The sequence below is a fragment of the Sylvia atricapilla genome, chromosome 4, assembly GCF_009819655.1.
Source record: "Sylvia atricapilla isolate bSylAtr1 chromosome 4, bSylAtr1.pri, whole genome shotgun sequence".
NCBI classification, from domain to species: domain Eukaryota; kingdom Metazoa; phylum Chordata; class Aves; order Passeriformes; family Sylviidae; genus Sylvia; species Sylvia atricapilla.
Window position 1 is genome coordinate 70,246,241 of NC_089143.1, and position 20,806 is coordinate 70,267,046.

The 20,806-nt window shown below is 44.7% G+C and overlaps 1 protein-coding gene across 1 annotated transcript in view; it reads left to right on the forward strand.

The window, feature by feature from the left end:
- The window catches only part of FRAS1 (Fraser extracellular matrix complex subunit 1), a 109,201-nt gene that overhangs the window by 35,049 nt on the left and 53,346 nt on the right, over positions 1 to 20,806 (forward strand). The window contains exons 5-17 of the mRNA XM_066318472.1: positions 503 to 662; positions 1,203 to 1,336; positions 4,486 to 4,569; positions 5,200 to 5,301; positions 5,386 to 5,577; positions 8,785 to 8,874; positions 9,497 to 9,667; positions 11,503 to 11,641; positions 11,911 to 12,045; positions 16,812 to 16,955; positions 18,293 to 18,433; positions 18,858 to 18,998; positions 19,749 to 19,922. Coding sequence (XP_066174569.1) covers positions 503 to 662; positions 1,203 to 1,336; positions 4,486 to 4,569; positions 5,200 to 5,301; positions 5,386 to 5,577; positions 8,785 to 8,874; positions 9,497 to 9,667; positions 11,503 to 11,641; positions 11,911 to 12,045; positions 16,812 to 16,955; positions 18,293 to 18,433; positions 18,858 to 18,998; positions 19,749 to 19,922 — 1,807 coding nt within the window. The remainder of the gene's footprint in view (positions 1 to 502; positions 663 to 1,202; positions 1,337 to 4,485; positions 4,570 to 5,199; positions 5,302 to 5,385; positions 5,578 to 8,784; positions 8,875 to 9,496; positions 9,668 to 11,502; positions 11,642 to 11,910; positions 12,046 to 16,811; positions 16,956 to 18,292; positions 18,434 to 18,857; positions 18,999 to 19,748; positions 19,923 to 20,806) is intronic.

The following is a 20,806-nucleotide window of genomic DNA, read 5'->3' on the forward strand; positions in this document are numbered from 1 at the left end:
AAGTCAGGTCCAAATCTCAAGAAATATGCTAAAATGCCCAGACACATTTGCATATGTCAGGCTGCATACCTGAGATGGATGTTGTAACCCTCTGTTCCACTTTGAGGCATGGCCAGCATGAAGCTGGTGCAGGCTAAACAGGAGTGGTAGAACACCCATCCTCTTCTCATATTTCTTTGTGTCCGTGATTTGGTGGTACTATGTTTTATCATAATATATTTTCTTCCTTCTTCTGTTAGTTCTGCATTTTCCTCTTGCTGCAGCTTTTGTCTTTTGGCTCTTTTTGACCCTGTTCTTTTGGTAGGCATCCCCACAAGTAGGATATGGACATATTTGTGCCTACAATCACATATCACATCCCAATTCCACTGCCACATGGTTCAGAAAGCCACTCTTTACCAGTGCCAAGTCTTATCCTTGAGAGAGGAGGAACTTGAAAAGGGGCAGGGCTTATTTCCAGGTCTCACTGTGCTTTCTATGCCCTGGGTTGTGTTGTGTGCAGCACGGCACGCAGTGGGCCAGCTCGGGATGTGTCCGGTGCTCCTGTGCCCACGGGAAGGTGACCTGCAGCCCCAGGACCTGCCCAGCCCTCACCTGTGGACCAGGGGAGCTGCAGAACACTGCTCAGGGCTCCTGCTGTCCCAAATGTGTGGGCCGTGGTGGTGAGTACTGTCTGGTTCCATTGGTCTGAGCTCAGAACCTCCTTTTAGCCCCACACCTGGGAAGCTTTTCTTTCCTCGTTCCATTTTGTTGGGAAGATACTGGAGGCAAGCATGTCTCGTGATTCCCTTTCTGTCCTGCTGCCTTATTTACATTTTTAATGGCTTCACCCATGGACCAAGAGGTGGGGATGAGCTTTAAGCAGTGAGCAGATGATGTGCCTAATATGTCCTCATTTTGGAGATTAAAACTGGGAAAAAAAACCTCAGGTATTTCCTGTGCATTCGGACTGCAAGTTCCAAAAACGCTTCTTCAGCTGTTGGTTGCCTTTTCTTGTAGGGTCCCAGTGGGAGAAGTGTATCCAGAGCTCTTAATTCACAAGCCTCTTGGAAAGTGGTGGAATTGTTACCCTCTTAACTTGCTTTCACAAACAGCAATTTCGAATTCTGAGATGCACAAAAGCTGTGTTTTAATTATGAGTGACAGAAAGGGATTAAAGGGCATTAGAAAAAAAACTTCCCCCTTGTTTTCCTGTCCCTTAGAGCCTTGCTCCTTCGATGGCCACATGTTCCAGGATGGCGAGGGCTGGAGCCTGGGCCGATGCTCCAGATGTGTCTGCAGGGATGGTGCAACTCAGTGCTCCACAGCTTCCTGCCAGCCTCTGCTCTGCAGCCAGGTCAGCACCCTCCAACCTTCTAGGAATGTTCCTTGTGAAAAATGAGATTCCCTTTTTATGTAAATTTTTAAGAAGTAGGTTTAAGATAAGACAATTAGGAGATAGAAAAAGCAAAGTACGGCCGGCTGGGTGACTTGGCATTCAGCCAAGTCCACACCCTCTTTCAGAGACTTTTTTAAAATACCCTTTCTATTGTATCAATCTGTTGAATATTCATATTTTTCCTTAAACTAGTTTCCATATTCCAGGGACTGTTTTGCATGGCCCCTACTTGGGTCCGCCTTTTTAGAGCTGCCTGTTTCTTGGCTGTGTCTTCATTATCACCTCCAGATTGGGCCTTGGTCTGTGCTTTCTTCAGATGGGAGATGCTGATAGCTGGTGTATCAATAGCAGAGTCTTCTTTACATGTTCACTGGATGATATCCCAGCCAAACAGACAGTTTAAGCATACTATATCACTACTACCACTATGCCTAATTTTCTTTACTAACAGCAGAAATAAAAACTTATATCCTTACCACAAAGTTATTAATCATATAGCACACATCTTGCGAAAAGCCAACTTTATAATAGATATTTATAACGTCTTCAACACCACCTTTTCCATGGGCAGTGTGCATTTCTCCTGCTAGGGACCAAATGAGCAAGCGAAGCTTGTGGGTGACAAGTGGGTGATTTGGAAAAAAGATATATGACCTGCAGAAATGGTATGGAGTGATGGTGAGGCCTGTGTGTGTCTTCCCTAATACCTTCTTTCCCCAGCATTTTATTTTTATCATCCCTTTGCTGGCTAATTAGGCACAAATTCTGTCTAAAGAAACTGCTTTTTTTCTACTAAAAAAAGACATCCGGAGTTGATCAGGAAATATTTCTATTTCTGTTGAGCAAAGGAATGAAAACACAAGATTTATAATGCGATTTATCTTCATAAATTTCAGTGTTTGGTTTGCAGCTGCAAAATTTGATTTGCAGGTCTTGTTACTTTTTTTTTTTTTTTTTTTTTTTTTTGGTACAAGAACTCTAGAAATGCATTTGAGAGTAGTCAGCTGTGGATGAAATTCCCCTTTTGCCTTCAGGAGTTCAGAAATACAGGGCAACTTGAGCTGAAAGACAAGTCTCCGAGCAGTGTTCCTTCCATGTGTTTGTGTTTAGAAAACAACAAGACTGAGGAGTTAGGCAAACTCATGGTTTTAGTCCAGTTAGGTGAACAGGGACATTGCTGTTTCCAAGGTCTTTGCTGCGGACAGGTGATGAGTTTTTCGCATTTATGCGGGGATCAACACAGCCAAAACCCTCCAAGACAAGCATCCACACAGGGTCGGTAAAGGCAGCTCCAAACTCTGGGCAAATCATTCAATTGTTTGGAATTCTTCTTATTGTATAGGAAGTGCTGCAGGGTGTGGCTGTGCTCTTTGGATCTTTATCATTGGGCCCATTTTACCCTGATTTTGGGCCCCTTGGTGTACTCCTTTGCAACAGCATGCCTAGAACTGGCTCCCTGGCAATTCTTGTCTCTGACCTTGACTTTATGTTTTAGGGACTGCATTTTCCAAGTATTTTTAAGTCTATTATCATGCTTCAGTGATGATTCCAGAAGCTCCCTGACTGAGAACTCTTCACTGAGAAAATCAAAAGCAGCACTCATAAACCTTTTTCTCTGTTGATGCTTTCCCAGCTTTCTGTTACTGGACCAGATGTTTGCACAATTAACACTTTTTTTTCTTTCTTTCTTTTTTTTATGTTAATGGACGAAATGTTAGTGTGTGTGCTAATTGTGTTTTGCTTTGTCCTGAGGTATTCCATTAGTATTCATTTACTAAGTACTCTGCATTAAAACAAATTTATGCCTGCTTTAGTTCTCTCTTTTCTCATTCCAAGTGGACTGGCATTACCTGCTGAGCCATTGCACTAATGTTTAATCAGCTAGTCATTAGGACCTAATTTATGGAATCAAGAGTGGCTGTGTTGTTGCTGTCCTGTATTTGAGAGTAATTGGCTGGCAGCATCCAAGTTAATGCAGCAGAAAGCAGCTTCTGATGGTGGTCCAGATATTTCCTACCAAGGACATTTCCCAGTGGAAGGGACATGAGCAGGATGTGCAAGGAACCTGTTCTGAACTCAGTCAAACCTAACATTTTTTTGCATGGGTCTTTATCTCTGTCCCTTCCTTCATTCTGCACTCCATGAAAAGCCAAGACAAAAGATTAAACTCTCATTTCCACCTTTCAGATAACTTTGCTCTTCCCTAAGTGGTGAGGGAGAAGAATGCCAAAAATTCCTGTTGCATCCCACCAAAATACACAAAAAAAGTCTTTTAACTCTGCTGGGAAATCTGTCCTTGGTAACTTTTGTACAAAGTCTTCCACTCTTTCTTTGAAAGCTCAGGATTTGACTAAAGAAAAAGATGAGATAAAAGTGCTTGGCATTTGTACTCTAATTCCAGTCCACCAGTCTGTCTTCTGATCATCCTGGTGTGGCTGGAGGGAGGTGCTGATGAACAGTGCTATTCCCAATTGTTGGATGTACATGGACTGGGAGCAGTGGAATTAGACAAGTTTTGGATGGTTGGAGTTGGGGCATGCAGGAAAAGTTATATTGGTGTGAAGTGCTAGCTTTTTCCAACATGATTTAAATATGTCATTAAAAAAATGAAATTAGAAAAATCCAGTTTTAGGCATAATTTAGCATCTGCACATGTATGGATGGATTTAACTAAAACAAAGCAGATCCCTGAGAAGTGGTGAGTGCAAATCACAACTTCAAAACCTCAAAATGTGGCAATTCCAGGAAAAAAAAACTTCTCTCATCCATCTCCTGCTTTATTGTGCTTCCCTGCATAGTTGTATATTTATTTTTTCCTCTGTATATCTGTATGCTGAATGTAAGCACTTTATGTCACATGTATGAATTTATCTGCATCTCTGTGTATTCAGACCTCAGCTGCCATCTAAATAAGCCCAGAAAATGAGGTGGAGAAAACATCTTTCAAACCTTTTACTCTGCTCTTGTGCTGCTTTTCAGGCCAAAACAAAGCCCTGGGTGCAGTGGGTTATCCCATGGATGCTAAATGCTGGGAATTCCAAGCACTGATGCTGACCCCCACATTAACTGTTCATGATTTCTTTTCCTTGTCTCTGCCTTCTGTTTAGGAGGAAGTCATAGTTCTGTCTCCTGGAAAATGCTGCCCAGAATGTGTCCCAAAGCCCTGCTCAGTGTCAGGAAGATCGTTCCAGGTGACTTGTGACAAACCCCACCAAAACCACTTGCAATTTTTGGCATATCTCTCTTTCCCTTCTCCCCAGCCTCTGATTTTCTGCCAGCACTGATAGCTCAGTACAAATGCTGCTTTCTTCCCTCCTGGAAAGGCAGGAGAGTTGAAAGAAATCAGGACTTGATAAGAATTTGCTGGCCAGCAGAAAGGAAGTTTGCTGGGCAAAGCAGATGAGGCACTTTCTTTTTGTGCTTGTTTTGAAGGAGGAAAGCAGAAAGCACTGGTGGTCAAAGTATTTATAGCTTTCATTATATCATCTGGTATTAATTGAATGCATTATTTAATGAATGTGTGTATGTGGGATTTTCTGTCAATGATTTTTGGGGGGGCTAATAATAGTAGTTCAGGCCTCCCCAATGCCACTAGCTTGCAATTAATGAGAAATACAAACCCACAGTGTCATCTAGACCTCAGTCCCTCTTCTTCCTGTTTGCTGAGCATGTAGAGATCAGCATTTTTAAAGAAAATTTTACAATCTGATACAGACATGCAGAAGGAGCCATCAGATTTCATAAGCAGCTCAGGTTTCTGGGAGGAATTTGGTTGTTTTCCAAGTGCATTTAACAACTGCATCCATGTCTTTTTTCAACAGCACGGGGAGCAGTGGAAAAAAAATGCCTGCACTGTGTGTGTGTGTCAGAGAGGAGAAGTCAGGTGCCTGAGGGAGACCTGTGTCTCTGTCACCTGTGAGGAGGTACTGAGAAATCTCCCCACCTGTGATCTTCTGCAGTGCCAGGGGCTTCAGAGAGCTCTGCTCACTGCTGGGTGATGTTTTCAGGGGGAGAAGAAGGTTCAGCGTCCTGGGAAGTGCTGTGAGGAGTGTGTGTCTTCCCAAGGGAGCTGCTTGGATGGTGGCACCATCAGGTACCACGGAGAGATGTGGAACAGCACCCACTGTGACTTCTGCGTGTGCCAGGACGGGCAGGTCACCTGCCAGGGAGCTGAGTGTGCCAAAGTGGAGTGTGCCAAGGTGAGAAGGGCTTTCTTCTACCAAGATGGACCTTTCAGGTCTTGGCATTTTATTTATTTTTTCCTTCTATTTTTCTTTTTTCTTGACTTGAGATACTTGAAGAACTGGCCCTTGTTTTGTGCAATCCCCTCAAAAACATTTCACAGGGAAGGAGAGCAAACCTGGAATCTCCCATGCAAATTTGCACAGTGAGCAAACCAGTGTGAATCTAATATAACCTGGATTCTCTACCATGCTGTGTCTGCCTACTGTAGTGGAGGGTCAGACACACAGAGGATTCAGGAGTGATCACTGGATTTACCAAGGAGGTGAAGATGGGGAAAATGTGCAGGTCGGAGATGGTTAAAAGCTTAAGAAATGTTCTTGTTATCTTTATCGTGTGTGCTAATGTGGCCTTCAGTAAGGTGGCTGGATATGGAAGTCAGTGTTCTACTTTTTCTTCATTTTTTTCCATGCCACTCATAGCATGAAAGTGAAGCTGGCAAGGTATTGTATTCCCAGTGCTGTTTGCTCCAAAACTAATACCCTCCCTGCCAGGTTATGTTATATTTGCTCTGCAGTGGATGTGCAAAGTGCATTAGATAGGGTTGAATGCTTCGCCCACGTACATACAAATATGCTTTGAATTGGCTTTTTTTGCAGTGGGATAAGACTTCTGTGTTGTTTGTCACTTCACGGGCTGAGAGGATTGGGATTGCTCAGCCTGGAGAAGAGAAGGCTTTAGGGTGACCTAGTTGTGGCCTCCCAGTTCCTGAGGGGCTCCAAGAAAGATGGAGAGACTTTTTACAAGGGTCTGGAGAGACATGATAAGAGAGAATGGAATTCACATTGAAAAGAAAGTAGGTTTAAATTGGATGTTGGGAACAAATTCTTCTCTGTGAGAGAGGTAAGGCCCTGGCACAGGTTGCGTGGAGAAGCTGTGGCTGTCCCATCCCTGGATGGAATGTCCAAGGCCCCTTTGTCCCTTCCAACCCAAACCTTTCTGTGATTCTACAATCTGATTTCATTGGTGGGTCCTTACCTGCTTTATGCCTACTGCTCCACAGTGTCAGTGAAGAAAAGGGAAAGAATTGTGGCCTCCTGGGTTTTCTGTCTCAGTTGATGCCTTTCTGGTAACCCTGCCTGTGTATGCTAAATCTTGAGCATCATCACCCTTGTGGTGTGTCTGAGGTCCAGCCAAAACACAGACATAATGGTTTCCCTGTTTAATGAAAACAAGTTTTCATTAAAACTTGTTTTAATGAATGTTCAAAGGAAAATTCACACATGGACTCCCAGGTGGTACAAAAAAGTATGCGTCAAGGTATAAAAGTGTATGTTCACCTGTGCCTTTAAAACAGCCAAAATGCCCTGAGCGTGGGACCCAAAGTCACCCCTGCTGTGGTGCTGCTGCTGCTCACCCAACCTGAAACTGCACAGAGAGATTTTGCTGGATGAAGAGTCGTGGTTGTCATAAAATCTCGTGCACATGCAGCTGTTTGAGCGAGTTGCCTGCGTGCTCCTGGCTGTAAATTGGATCATTTACACTAATGATGATGGCGTGCTGTCATGGCTCAGTGGGGAGGATTAGTTAATATTCATGCTCATATCTTGGGTACTGACAAAAAAAATCCCATTATTCAGAAAAGCCAGGGGTGTTTTCCAGAACAATAGCTGGAGATGTTAACATCTGGGTTCAAAACTCCTCAAGTCATGTTCTAGTTTGCCTCAATAGTGCAAGGTATGCATTCATTAATTATAAGGAAATGTTTACTCATAAAGCAAATGCCATGTTTTCTTTTTCCTTTGTATTTTTTTTTTCTGAAGTTGCAGGTCTGTTTATTTAGGCACCTGCCTCAATAAATCAGAGACAATGTGAAGCCAGGAGTACTTGGATTTCTCTCTTCATAAGGCACTACTGATTTCCTGGTCACATCATCCTGCTGAAAGTGTAATGAGGCCACAGATAGGAACTGCAAGTGGTTTAGCTCCAAACCCTTTTAAACAAACTTGTCCAGCAAAGTATCAGTGGTGATTCTGACCTAATCCTCAAAAAGCCATTTTCAGCAGGCTGCAGGCATGTTCTCACCTGGAATATGATCAGTCTCTCTGCAGCAAAGCCAAAAAGTTATCTCCCACAGCCTCTCCCTTTTCTGAGCCTTGGCAGAGCAGCATAGCTGCATTTTTTGGGTTAGGCAAGCCGTGTTCCATGGATAGCTGCTCCCAGTTTTCCCGTAGCCTGTGTTTATGGATGGGGGTGGAGATGGGAGGGTTTACAGTAAACTGTAGTGACATGAGATCCAAACCCCGCCAAAGGCATTTTGGAGTAATTGAAGAGCAGAAATGTATAGAAGCAGCAGAGAGAGATTTAGGCCGTGTGTGGTCCTAAGAGCCAGATGGTTCATCCTCTGTTCGCCTGCTCAGGAATGCACCAGGGATGGCAGAGCATGGCCTGGCTTAGGTGTTCTCCCTTGGTGAACCTAACAATCACCAGTGCTGCTGTTACCCTGTCTGTGTCTTTAATAATTCCCATACAAAAATTGGCACAAAGAAAATTATCCTGGAACAGACACCCAATGGGCATAAATCAGAAAAACTACTTGGAAACCGAAGCTGTTTCTTGTGAGCTGTGTCCTGGTTCCCTAGGAAAAAGTCTCTCTCTTTTCTAAATATTCAGCTTCCACTTGGGCACAAAGAGTTGTGGTGAATTGGGGCACTTTATTTCTTTCTCCTGCTGCTAAATTCTTATCTTCAAACTGAAGTTATTTAAGTGGAATCCGCGGAGCTGTACAGTTATGACAAAGAACAGGCTTTTTCCATCTGGGATAAATAGAGCATGTGCTTTGAAATTCTCTTGGGGAAGTAAAAGTAGAACATTCAAAATGAAGGTAGGGCTCTATGCACTGAAATCTTGAGGCTGGTCCGGTGAAATCCTAGTGATCCACAGTAAAAAGGGGGAGTATTTCTCAGCGGGATTTAGGGATGAAGTTATGGCCTTATCGCCGAATTCCGAGGCCTTTTTTGAGGTTTGTTCTGCAACTGCAGTGTTCACTAAGCACATTTTTCAACCTGTACCTACAGAGATGAAGTGGGATAGGGAGAAGATAAGGTGAAATTAGATATTGGAGATTGCATTCCAGGGCAAGAGTTGTTCTGCCTCGGCATTCCACTGTGGCTTTGGCGATGTTGATTCCCTTGGAATTGCCACAACCTTTCTCTTCTTCACAGGGTGAAGAATTAATTCACTTAGAGGGGAAGTGCTGTCCTGAATGTATCTCCAGCCATAGTTACTGTGTTTACAAAGAACATACCAAAGCTGTGAGTATCCTTGTACTTTGCAGCACAGAATAGTGAGTTCTGCTCACAAAGGTTTGGAGGGGTTGGCTCTCTCTCTCCGGTTCTGGGATGGATACTATTTGCAAGTGTAGCAGAAAAATAGTCCATTAATATTATCTTTTTTTTGCAGTTTGCAGAAACACGTGTGTGCATCTGCTGCACAATTTCAGTTTTCCTTGGTCTCCTTTGTGCAGTTCAATCAATCATTTCCCTTTAATATTTAATATCCCTACCCAGAGGTTTCCTGCACATTTTGTAAAGATAGTTGATTTTAATCCTATCAAGTAGAAGCTACAGAGCTGGCACAGTGTGTAGTTTTCTGCCAATGTATCCTACTGATTATGATCTTTACTGCAACAGGGGCCCATTATTAATATTTTCAAGGAACTTCCCTCTGAAGTTAAAGAGAAAGGAAACATTGATTATCTGGGTTTAAATTATATTACACCAGTAGTGGACTTTTCGTTGCCCTCACAGATGAGGACTGGAGCCAATTGCTCTCTTTGCCAACAGATGTGGGAAATGGGTAATTTAATATTGTTTGGAGCTTTTTTTGGATGCTGAGCCTTTCTTTGCACAGATGCCTTTTGCGTTTCTCCTGCAGAACGGGGAGAGCTGGGCAGAAGGGCCGTGCCGGGAATGCGAGTGCCGGGATGGGGCGGTGACCTGCTTCCAGCGCTCCTGCCCGAGCTGCCCGCGGGGCAGCCGGCCTCTGGAGGCCAAGGGGGACTGCTGTCTGCGCTGCCAGCCAGGTACAGAGCCAGGGCAGTTCCTTGTTCTGGATGCCCTGCAGCCTCCATTCCCCCAGCACCAGTCTGATCCCCGCAGGGAATCTTATCTTGCCTCTAGTTTTCAGTTGCTAATTAACTCATTTCCATACAATTTAGGTTTTAGATAAGTTTGAGGCTCCCAGTGACTTCCCCTGGTTTAAATGGCAGCTTTCTTTTGGCATAAGAAGATCACTTCGGGGTTGGTGTTTTGGAAGTGTTTTGTCTTTTTCTTTTTTCTTCCACTGCTCCTTTCTGAATCCTAGCTTGAGTTTTGGAGTTTATGGGCTCCTGATTATTTCTTGGGAGTGGGAAGAAGAAAGAATGTGCATGCACTGTTATGCCAGAAGCTCACCTGGGGCTGAATGGCTGCCAGTTAATAATTGTTTGGAAAGACTAGCATAGCCTTGGCTTATATGGTACTTTTGCCTATAAGTTCCTTTTTCTCCAGGTTATTGTCATTCTCCCAGATTTACATTTCATGGTTGGGAGGCTTTAGCTGTGGGTTGCTCATTCTTTTCAGTAGCTCTTCTTGTTGCAGTCATATAACTTTGGTTTTATCAGGGTGCTCCAGTTAATGCTTTGTCTCAGTAAAAAAGAAAATAGCTTCACAGTTTAATTGTGCTGGAGTGCCTGGGCACATTTGCCATCTTCTTGTTTTAAAGCTTGTTATTTTGCTGCATGCTAATGGAAATGCAAAGCACTACAGAAAGAAAAGCGAGTAAAACTGGGTTTGGAAAGTTGCGATAGAATTGTCCTGGATTTTTTAGAGGGAACAGCATCTGTACAGGCTGCTGAGGAAGGGATAGATGATAAAGAAGTGCCTCTGTCTGCTTGTTATCCTTGAAAAAGTGGCCATTTAGCTTCCATCATGGTAGCATTTTGGAAAACCCAGGCTTTGGAGTCATGGTATTGGAAATACAGAGCGAAGCCTGCATTTTTTGTGTCCTGAAAGATAGCTGGCAATTTCTCTTACCCAAACCTGCTGTTTTTCCCCTGTGTTTTTCTGTCTTGCAGTGGTGGGGGATGAGGAACAAATGCAAAATGCAGCCTGCAGCAGTTCAATCTGTGAGCCCAGAACACCAGCCCCTGCTGCATCTGCTTCCATAAAGCCAGCAAAAATTGATTGCTGCTTCTCAGAGATGTGCTGGGGGAAGCTGGCAGAGAGAACTCATTCCTTTTCAGCCAGGGGAAAGCTGGCTGAAAAAAAAAAAAAAAGCCCTGGGCACTGCTGTATTTATGTTAAAACCAGCAAATATTCCCTCTGACTGAGAAATTTTGGCTTGGAGCCTCACTGAGAGCACTTGGCTGGGAGCAGAGGGGCTTGTTTTGTAGCTAGAGAAAAATTGTTCTGTTCTGTATCCCTCCAAGTACCTGTGGCCAGGAAGTGCTTCTGTGGTGCTGTGGAATCAAGGTTTTTCTGGAGGGGGAGCAGTCTGCCACCTGTGCTCTGACCTGGCATTGACACAGAGTCGTGACTTACTGCAAGGTTTGGCTTAAGGAATCTCAAATCCAGGTTGTTTCGGGCCATTAATTCCTGGTGACTTACAATTTTTATTGCTGAGGAACCGTGTGGACAATGAATACCCTTTTAATCAATTGCCTAGAAAATCTGAGTCTGTATAATGACTTCTCACATATTAAATAGAGCAATAAAATATTTAGCCCCTTTGATATAATCTAGTATATAAAAACTCACTCCAAAGCTAACACACCTTGTACCACCCAAGGAAATCAGCGATGAATTTCACTTTGCTTTCAGAGTTGCTCTGTTTTGCTCCTTCCTGACTGCCAACACTGCTTCTGTTTTTCCCCTCTGTGTGCTTTCCCTGTGCCAGGTGAGTGCCACCCAGACTGTGTGAGCTGCTCCCAGGCCCCTGATCACTGTGACTCCTGCCGGGACCCCAGGAAGCGGCTGCAGGATGGACGCTGCGTGGAGGAGTGTGCACAGGGCTTCTACCAGCACGGGGGAGCCTGCTTAGGTAATTTCTGCAAGGGTTAGACCCCCCCTTCCCTGCTGCACCCTGTACTTTTGGCCGTGGGATCCCATGGGCTCCTTCTAAAGAGATTGCCAGGCTTTGGTTGGAAAAGCCAGGCACGTGCTGTGTTGAAACCATGAGGCTTTGTGATGTTTTCTTGAACTCTCTAGCTAAAGTACAGCAAAATAGTCTCATTTTGTCAGAGCAGGGGGTGGTCTTCCTGCATCAGGGATTTGGGGTTGATTTTTCTTCTCTCTTCATTTTCCTGGAAGCCTGCAATGAAACCTGCTCAGCCTGCACCAATGGATTTGAGTGCACATCATGCCAGACACCCCTGCTGCTGAAGGATGGGCAGTGTGTGGCTTCCTGCGGGAAGGGCTACGTTCAGGATCAGCTCCTCTGCACAGGTACCTCGAAGCAGAAGAGGCTGCAGTCCTCTGTGATGGCCAAAGAGCAGGCAAAAGCTGTACTTGGGCTATGAGAACCCTCTCTCTTGAGGCATCTGCTATTGACATAGGTGTTAATGTTCATCCTAGAGTAAAGGAAGAAGTGAGTGAACAGAGGAACCAAATCAAACAGGGTAAAATTAATTGCTGCTTGGGGAAATATCTGTGGCAATTCCTCAGTGGATCAGTTCTGTTGTGTGTTCCTTTCACTTCAGTGCAGACTGCCTGCTTGTGCCAGACCTTTCAGGATATGGCACTTTGAGGTGTATAGAAAGTTGCTTGGAGGGGTGGAGGATTGATGGGACTCAGGAAATACTTTCTGGGGAAGTCTCTTGCTTTGTTTTGTGATTCATTCCATCCATACTGTGCACTCTTCCTGGAAGTGCACTGAGCTCACTGCTCTCATGAAGCATTTTTACAGAGTGAATTGGTAGTTCTGTAAAACACTTGAGAAGTGTCTAAGTCCTTTTTCTTAGCAGTTGGAAAGACTGAGAGTAGGATTCAGAAGTTAGCTTTCTCTTTGATGGAACAGTGCTTTTATGAGCTTCCCCTGCTCCTCTGAAATACTTAAAACTCTTCCCAAACTGTAAAGCAGCTTGGGAAGAGTTTTTCATCATGCCAGTTTAATTGTGTTCTCTAAAATTAACACTTTTCTCAGTCTTGATATTGGCCTTTTTAGAAGGCTTCTAATTATTTCTGCAGCTCTGATTCAGAAGAGGGGTGGAGCAAATGCTTAACTTCTGAGCCATCACTTTAATTTCTTTGGAACTAACCCTCCTGCTCAGAAGTAAATGCAGGCTGAGGACTTCTGGCACATTTCAGGGCAAAGTACTTCAGATGCTAAGTCCGGCTTCCTTTTCTGAAGTGGTTTCCCTTGAAGAGATGGCCACTTGTTTCAGGTTTTGAAAGTCTGAAAAACCTCTGTCCTCAAGCAGCCACTACAGCCCAGGGCACCATTGTGGATGTATAAATAGTCGAGAGAGACCCAGTCCAAAAGAATTTATATGCTTAAGTATCACATAATCTTCTACTTCATTTGGTTTTGTTTTATCATTTCCTTCCCACCTGTTTGTGGTGTTTTAATTGGCAGTGCCCATGTACTGCTGAAGGGGTAGGGAAAGGCTAATGTTTCATTTTATTGCTGGCTTGTAGATTACTGATTGTACACTCCATCCAAATTTGCAGTCATGCATGCTTGTAGCAGAATGTTGCTGGGAAAATTTGTTCCTCTTTCCTCAAGGGAATTAAACCAATTTGCTTTAGTTCTGCCTGGCTGCATTTTCTGCATAAAGTCAAAGCAGTGGAGAAAGTCTTACATTTCAAATGTGGTCTGTAATTCATGGCCATTCACTCTTCCCTTGTATCCTCTTTATTTCTGCAAATCTCTAATCAGATTGTCGAGACGGGCCTCAGACTGCTCTGAAAGATTTTCCTCATAATGGTTTTAACATCCACAATAAGCATGTTCCAAAATCACAGAAAGGATGAACTAGACTGTGTTAATTGCTATAGTTCCAGTGAACTCCCTCTTGAGGAATTCACTCTGGACTTGAAAGAGACTTAACACCAGGTATTTTGCTCTGTCCTCTTCTTGAAACACTGTTGTCTACATTGTAGAAAAACACAGGGAATTAGCCTTTCCTTTTGTTCATGTTTTGTAACAGCTGGTCTAATTGAGTCTCTTTTGAATTTTTGATTACGGTTGTCTGATCTCTGCCCTATTTTAATCCTACACCAGGGTTGTTTCCTGCCCCCATCCCTCCACTTGCTTCTGTGAAGAATTAAAACCATTAAGACAAAGTAAAACTGAGAATAAAAGGTAGTAAGTTTCAGTTATGGTGCAGGATTTAAAGATCACAGTTGAGTTTGTGTCGGGCAGAGTGGTGGATTCTCCCTTGGCAGAAACAGAACTCCTCCAGCAAAGGCAAAGCAAAGGGAAGCAGAAATAAACTGTGTCTACATGGTAGAATGGAAAGGTTCGAAGGACTTGTAGTGTTCAATGCTCTCACTGCATTTTTCTAACTTAATTATTTATGTTTTCAGGATTATTCAAAAGCCCAGGCAGAACTGGAGTGTTTCTGCTTTCATCTCCTAAAATGCCAGTGTTGAAGTGTGTAACTTGACACTAACAGACCCGGCTCACTCTGGAGCAAAGCACTTGAATTTCTGCTTCTTAAGTGTTGCTTTTTCCTGCTGCCCCTGGCTGTGGAGGATCCTCCAGGATCCGGGCTGAGTGTGACTGAGCTGAGGTTGCCCAGCTCCCAGGGAGGAGTGCAGGGGAGAGGTAGCACAGATTGGTGGGATCCCAAAGCCCGCAGTGCCCTCTGTGTCCTTGCTGGGATACCATGTCATTGCCCTCCTGCTGTGGACAGACTTAGGGGATTTCACGTGTTTGCAGAAGAGAGAGTTTGAGGAGCTGCAGAACAGCCCCTACAAATCCCAACTGGAAATAGCCAGGGGGTTGGAAACGGCTTCCTGGCCGTGTAGCCACTTCTGTTGATTTATTTTCAGACAGCCATTTCATTGCTGCAGGCAAAGATATTTGAGCTGACAGTGGCTCACTGAATGCTTCCATTTTTCCCTTGATCTTTCTGTGGAGTTGATGCCTGGCTGTTTGGGTGAGGAGCAGCTGTTGAGCCTGGCAGTGATCCAGTGCTGAAAAAGCCAGGGATTCGGGAGTCAGGGTGTGTGATCACAGAATTGGGGAATCACAGAATGGTTTGGGCTGGAAGAGACTGTAAAGGTTATTGTGTTCCAACCCCTCTGCTTGTGGACACCTTCCACTATCCCAGGCTGCTCAGAGCTCCATCCAACCTGGCCTTGGACACTTCTAGGGATAGAGCAGCCACAGCTTCTCTGGGCAGTCTGTGCCAGGGCCTCACCATCTGCACAAGGTTTGCCAAGGGCCAGCAAGAGCCAACTAACTGTGTACTCTCTAAAAGCAGAGTCAGGCTGCCAGCAGGGAAAAGTGTCTCTTGGAAAGGAGCAGCACCTCTAGGGAGGAATTGAGAACTTTGCAAATGACTGGGAATGTTCAGATGTGCTGATGTACTGAGGCAGGTTAACAGGCACAGGTCCCAGCTGTGCAGTGGGAAGTCTACAATTAAAGGATCTGAGTCCTGGCACCCACTCTTTCAAAAGCATGTTGAAAGTTAGAGTGAGCTCATAGAGGAGCAACACAGGCAGGTCTGGAAGGTGAAGTGAGGATATTTCACTGCTTAGAAATTTACAGCATGAACTCATACTCTGCAGTTAACTTTTGAGTGTAGACGTGCCCTGAGAATCATCCAAGCTGGAATGAGATGCAGGTTTTTTTATCAGCAAGGGAGATTATCAACTGTAGCAGGAAACTCTGCACCAGCTCTGCCTTGGGATGGGATGGTTGATGTTAGTTGTGTTGGAATTGTGAGGGGAAGATCCTATTCATGGATGCCCAGGGTCCTTTTGAGATACCTCTCACATTGGAGTGTTCAGGAACCAGAAGAGCCATGGGATTCTGGAATGATCAGGAAGGAGGTGGAGGGAAAAAAGATGCAGGAGGTCGAGAAGGGGGAGAGTAAACAGCTAGAAAACAAGAAAAGGAAAATAAACAAGAAAAAGGAAAATAAACCAAGGTGGAAGTGTGGTGAAGGAGCATCCAGAATGCCAAAGGACCATGTGCTGAGCATGATGTCCCGTGTCTTTCCCCTTGAGCACTCCCTGTTCTAAGCCCAGGTATTCCAGTTCCCTCCATGTGAGATGGAGCTGATAGCTCTTTCCTGCCTTGGGCAGCACTGAAATCCCCTGAGATGGGGTGTTATGCCCCTCTGTGCCACATGAGTCATGTATAATGTGCTCTTAGTTCTGTGGATGAGCTGCTGCTGTGCCTGCTGGTTTCTGCATTGCACTGATGCTATTCACAGGTGAGATTTTCATGGCTGCAGCTTCAGACGTGTTTGCAGGGCAAACATCAAGGAGTTCCCTTTTCTCCTGCCTACCACAGACTGGGAGCACAAGCGTGTACTTGCCTTGTTGTGAAATAATAAATTGAAGAACATCTTTGGAACATATTTGGGTGTAATTGAGAAAAAACAAAACAAAACCATAACAGCTTAAAAGAACTGTAATTTGCACCGTTCCTGCAACACTGGTAGCACAGGATTTGATAGAAGTCTTTGTCACATATTTCCCCAGGAATTACTCAGGCTGAGCATGTGAGGATTCCTGGTAAGTCAGTTCCTTCTGCACCTGGAAGGACAGGAGGAGTTGTTTCTGGGAGCAGGCTGGCCTATTTTGCATTTTGCCAAACCTTGGCTGCTGCCCTGCGGTGCGGTTCTGTGTTTGTGCCTGGAGCTGGGTTACTGTCAGCAGTCACCCTGAGGATCTGAGTTTTTAAGTAGCTTGTGATGGGATCTCTTCCTAATTGGCTTTGTGCTTGTGCAGCCTCAGGGACTTCACAGTGTTCCCAACACTCTTCCTGGGCTGATAACAGCTACACTAATCGCTCTGATCTGTGCTGCTGTCACATTCCACGGGAAAAAATGCAGCTGGAAGTTGTCCTGCCAGGATGGCTTGGATGAAAGATTCCAACCCAAGAGCAGCAGTGGGTTGTGTTTGTTATTTTTCATCTTCTGTAGCAGTGAAAGCCTGAGCAGACCTGTGAAGAAGTGACGTGGTGCAGGCTCTTTGTTGTAAAGGGCTGGCTAGAAGTGAGTTGTTGGCTAATCCTACCCTTCTCTCCCCTGCAGCCTGTCATGAGTCCTGCTCCTCATGCTGGGGAGCTGCTGAGAGCCACTGCCTGTCCTGCAAAGATCCATCACATGTGCTCCAAGCGGGGCTCTGTCTGGCCAGCTGTGCCCAGGGGTTCTACCCAAAGGATGGCATCTGCACTGGTAAGTACTGTGAGAGAAACGCTCTGCACAAAGGCAGGAGTCAATATTTCATCTAGCCATGCAGCAGCTGTGACTTTATTCATGTCTTTCAGGGCAGCTGCACCTTGTGCATTCATACCAGATGAGGCAAGCTGCTGTTTGTTTGTGAGATTATTAATTCATTTACACTAATCAGATGCTGAAAGATTTCAGGGGCTTTTCCTCGCCAAACAGCTGGAAAACCTGAGTTGTTTCTGAGGGCTTGACAAATCCATTTGTCTGCGGAAAGAAAAATGCTCTTTGCCAGCAGGTTTCTGTAAATTTTATTATAATTCAGCATCACAGTAACTAATACCTGCACATCAGATGTGCCTTGGGAGCTAAGAAGGTTTACTGGGAAAAAGGGAGAAGAGTTGGCTAGAGGGAATGAAAAGACCTAAGTCAAACAGATCCTGAAGGGGAAAAAAAAAATCTCAAATAAGGGATCTCATATTTGCCACATGCATTCCAGTCTAACCTGGATTGCTGTTGGCAGCCACCTCCAGCTGCTTGGGATGACTATCCATGGTCAATTAGGGCTTGTTGGCCTTTGGGTGTGTAGCTCACACAGGTGTGTGTGGGCCACAGCTCGCTAGAAAGAGCCTAAAAGCTGGAATGTGGTGGCAAAATTGTTGCTATCTGTGCTTACTCTGGATGACCAGGTTCCCCTTCATTTTTTGGTCATGTCTGTACCAGGCAGTTTTATTCACCTATGTTTTAAGAGTGCAGGCTTGAAATCTTAGAGCTGAAAATAATTTAAGCTGAAAAGGAAATTTAACTTAGGTTTGGTTTTTATTGCCAGTGGCTTCTTGAAACCCCATAGCTATTCTTTGAAACCTCTGAGGTTCAGACCTTTCACCTTCTACCAAAAGCCATGCGTTTTGATACCCAGCTGGAGATCTGCTTTGTTTAGTGAAAAGAAACAGAAATTGGTTAAGTAAAATGCTTGACTCTTCTAAATACCAAGCAGCATATTGCTTTAGGGAAGCCAGAGTTACATGATGCTCTTGGACAACAAGTCAGTTCAGTTCAGAACTGATTGCCTGGGATAATATGGACCACAGGAACTGATATGAAAAATTATCATGCTTGATTTTATCTGCATTTTCCCACTCTGAGGAAAAGGAGGAGGGGGAAATGACCATTTTTTGAAATCAGCTTTTTCCTCCCCTCCTTCCTGAACAGTCTGGTAACTGCTGCTTGCTGTACACTGCCATGTAAAAATTTATAGGCCAGTTTCCATACATGGGGAGAGGTTGATGGCTCTGCTGTTCTTCCCTAATTGAGTGCATGTTATTAATGAGCTGTTCTCCTGACAGCTTGTGGCCAGTTCTGTGAGATGTGCTCCCCAGAGCCAGGCAGGTGTGTGAGCTGTGCTGCGGGGAAGCTGTTACACGAGGGGAAGTGCATCCCTCAGTGCCCAGATGGACATTTCCCGAGTGCCAGTGGCAGATGCAGAGGTAAGAGGTGTATTTTTGCATCATGACTCTGTCCTAGGCTCTCAGGGCACCCTCCTCATGTTGTCTGCTCTTCCCCAGACATGGGGAGGGAATTTTAAGAGCACAGAAATGGGAGTGGGGACAGGGAATTTGTTGGGTTTCTTTGTTTGTTTGTTTTCTTCAGTCTACTTGTGATGGATTGTTTCAAATAACCTCTTTTCCTTGTGAGACTCACTGAGATACATGTTCAAAACATCATGTGAGGGAAAGTTATTACTGTTAGTACTTATTCATACATGGGCATTTCTGCTCTCATTAGTTCACCTAGCTGAGTCTCATTCCAGCTGGGAGTTCTCTACAGCTGGAGAAGGCTGTAGTCAGCATCATCACTCTCAAGGAGTAAAAATGGGATGTTTCAGTTCTGTGTGCTCTGCTTCTTTATCAGCTTGTCACGCCTCATGCTCTACGTGCAAGGGAGCTCTGGCCACTCACTGCACCTCCTGTTCCTTCCCTCTGGCATTGCGCCAGGGCCAGTGCGTGGAGAACTGTGGAGAGGGTTTTTACCAGGATCACAACATCTGCAAGGGTAAGCTCTGCACTTGGCATAGGTTCCCCAGCTGCTGTAAACCAGGCTTTGTTTTCCCTTTATCCTGTGCTGAAGCAGTCAATGCTTAATTCCTGCCTTTCCTGCTGATTGTTTTCTGCTTTGAGAAAAAGTGAATTTCCCACATACTTTCTGCTTTCACACTCCCAGGATTTAGTGATTTCGGGGACTTTTTTTTTTCCTTACTCTCTGTGTAGGCTGCTGAAATAAATGTACATTGCTTCCAGGTTTTTCTCAGTATGAGTTAGGGAGTGGATGAAATTCCACATACACCTGGTATGAAATTCACATATACCTAGTATGAAATTCCACATACTCATGATATGAAATTCCACATACTCATGATATGAAATTCCACATACACTATCTGGTAGATTTGCAAAGACTGAGGTCATCTTTGCAGTAGTGGGAAAAGCGAAAATCGGGAAGGTGAATTTCTGCTTCATGTGAGCCCTCTACACTGTCATTTCTTGCTGTCCCTCCTAGTGAGATTGAGCTCACTGTTGCAGCTCCAGAAATTAAAGAAGTATTGGCTGCCTGTGGCACAGGGCTACAGTGGTCTATTTGCTCATCAGCTTTACTCAGGAAAAGAGCCATTCCTTGGGGGTGGGAGGAATGATGTTGGGTTGAGATTCCCTATTCTGTTGTAGAAAGCAGGACCAGATGCTGTTGGGCCTTGTCGTTGTCTCTGGGAATGCTGTGGCTCTGATGGCTCTGTTCCCTTGTGCCCAGGTTGCCACCCGTCCTGCCACTCCTGTGCTGGCCCAGGGGCTGCGCGCTGCCTGCGGTGCCGGGCGCCCGAGGACGTCCTGCAGCCTCACCCGCCCGGGGAAGGAGCTCTCCATGGCCTTTGCCTCCCCCTCTGCCCACCCCACTTCCATGTGGATAGCACAGGAGTCTGCAGAGGTGAGAAGGGCTGCTCAAAGCCCTGGGGTTTGGGTGTTTGCAGGGAGTTTTACCGTGTTTGATTTGTACATGCTGGGAGCCCCGTGCTTGCCTCCTGACTGTGTTTAAACTCTGTAACTTTGAAAATGGCATATCCTAGTACTTTTGAGGGAAAATGTAATCTACATAAGACTCGTGACTAAAAGACCCGGGTACTTTCTTTTTAGATGCCTGTGTTTGAGCCTGCACAGCTCAGCTTAGCATAGTCTCCTTCCCATTGAAGCTGAGTACATGGTTTCTAGCACTGACTTACTTTGAAGCAGGATCAATCTCTAAATCCTTTTTAAAAAAGACTGAGCTTTCTCCTTCTTAGTGCTTGGAGCAGGTCAAGACATCCCACAGCAGTCTTTTCTTTTGAGGAAGCTCTTCTGCTACATGCCCTGCAGCACACCTGCCATCCCTGCTCCTGAAATACCAACTGGGAAGCATTTCCATGAAGGCTAGAGTTTGGAAAAGTGGGTAATGTGATGTCCACTGGGGATAAACCACTGGTGTGGTTTCCCACCGATCAGAGAGACAGTGACTTAAGCAAAGTTCTAGCAGTAACAATAGTAACAACACTACTGATGGTTATTTCCTTCTGTTGGAAAAAAACGAACTTTTAAAAGTGGACATAATTTAGGATCTAGTTATTTTGATTTTATCTCTTTGTCTCATCTCAGTGGAATAAGTGCAAGTTCGTTTTATTGCTTTAGAGGATGTTAAAAAGGAAAAAGTGGCTTTTGTTTTGTTTTTGGGGTTTTTTTTGTGGAGCAATTCTGCCTTAATCAGTGACCTAGACAGGTACCCAGTGCTTTGAACTGATTCCTGAAGGCATTAGTGTAGTGTACAATCCATGCAGTGGC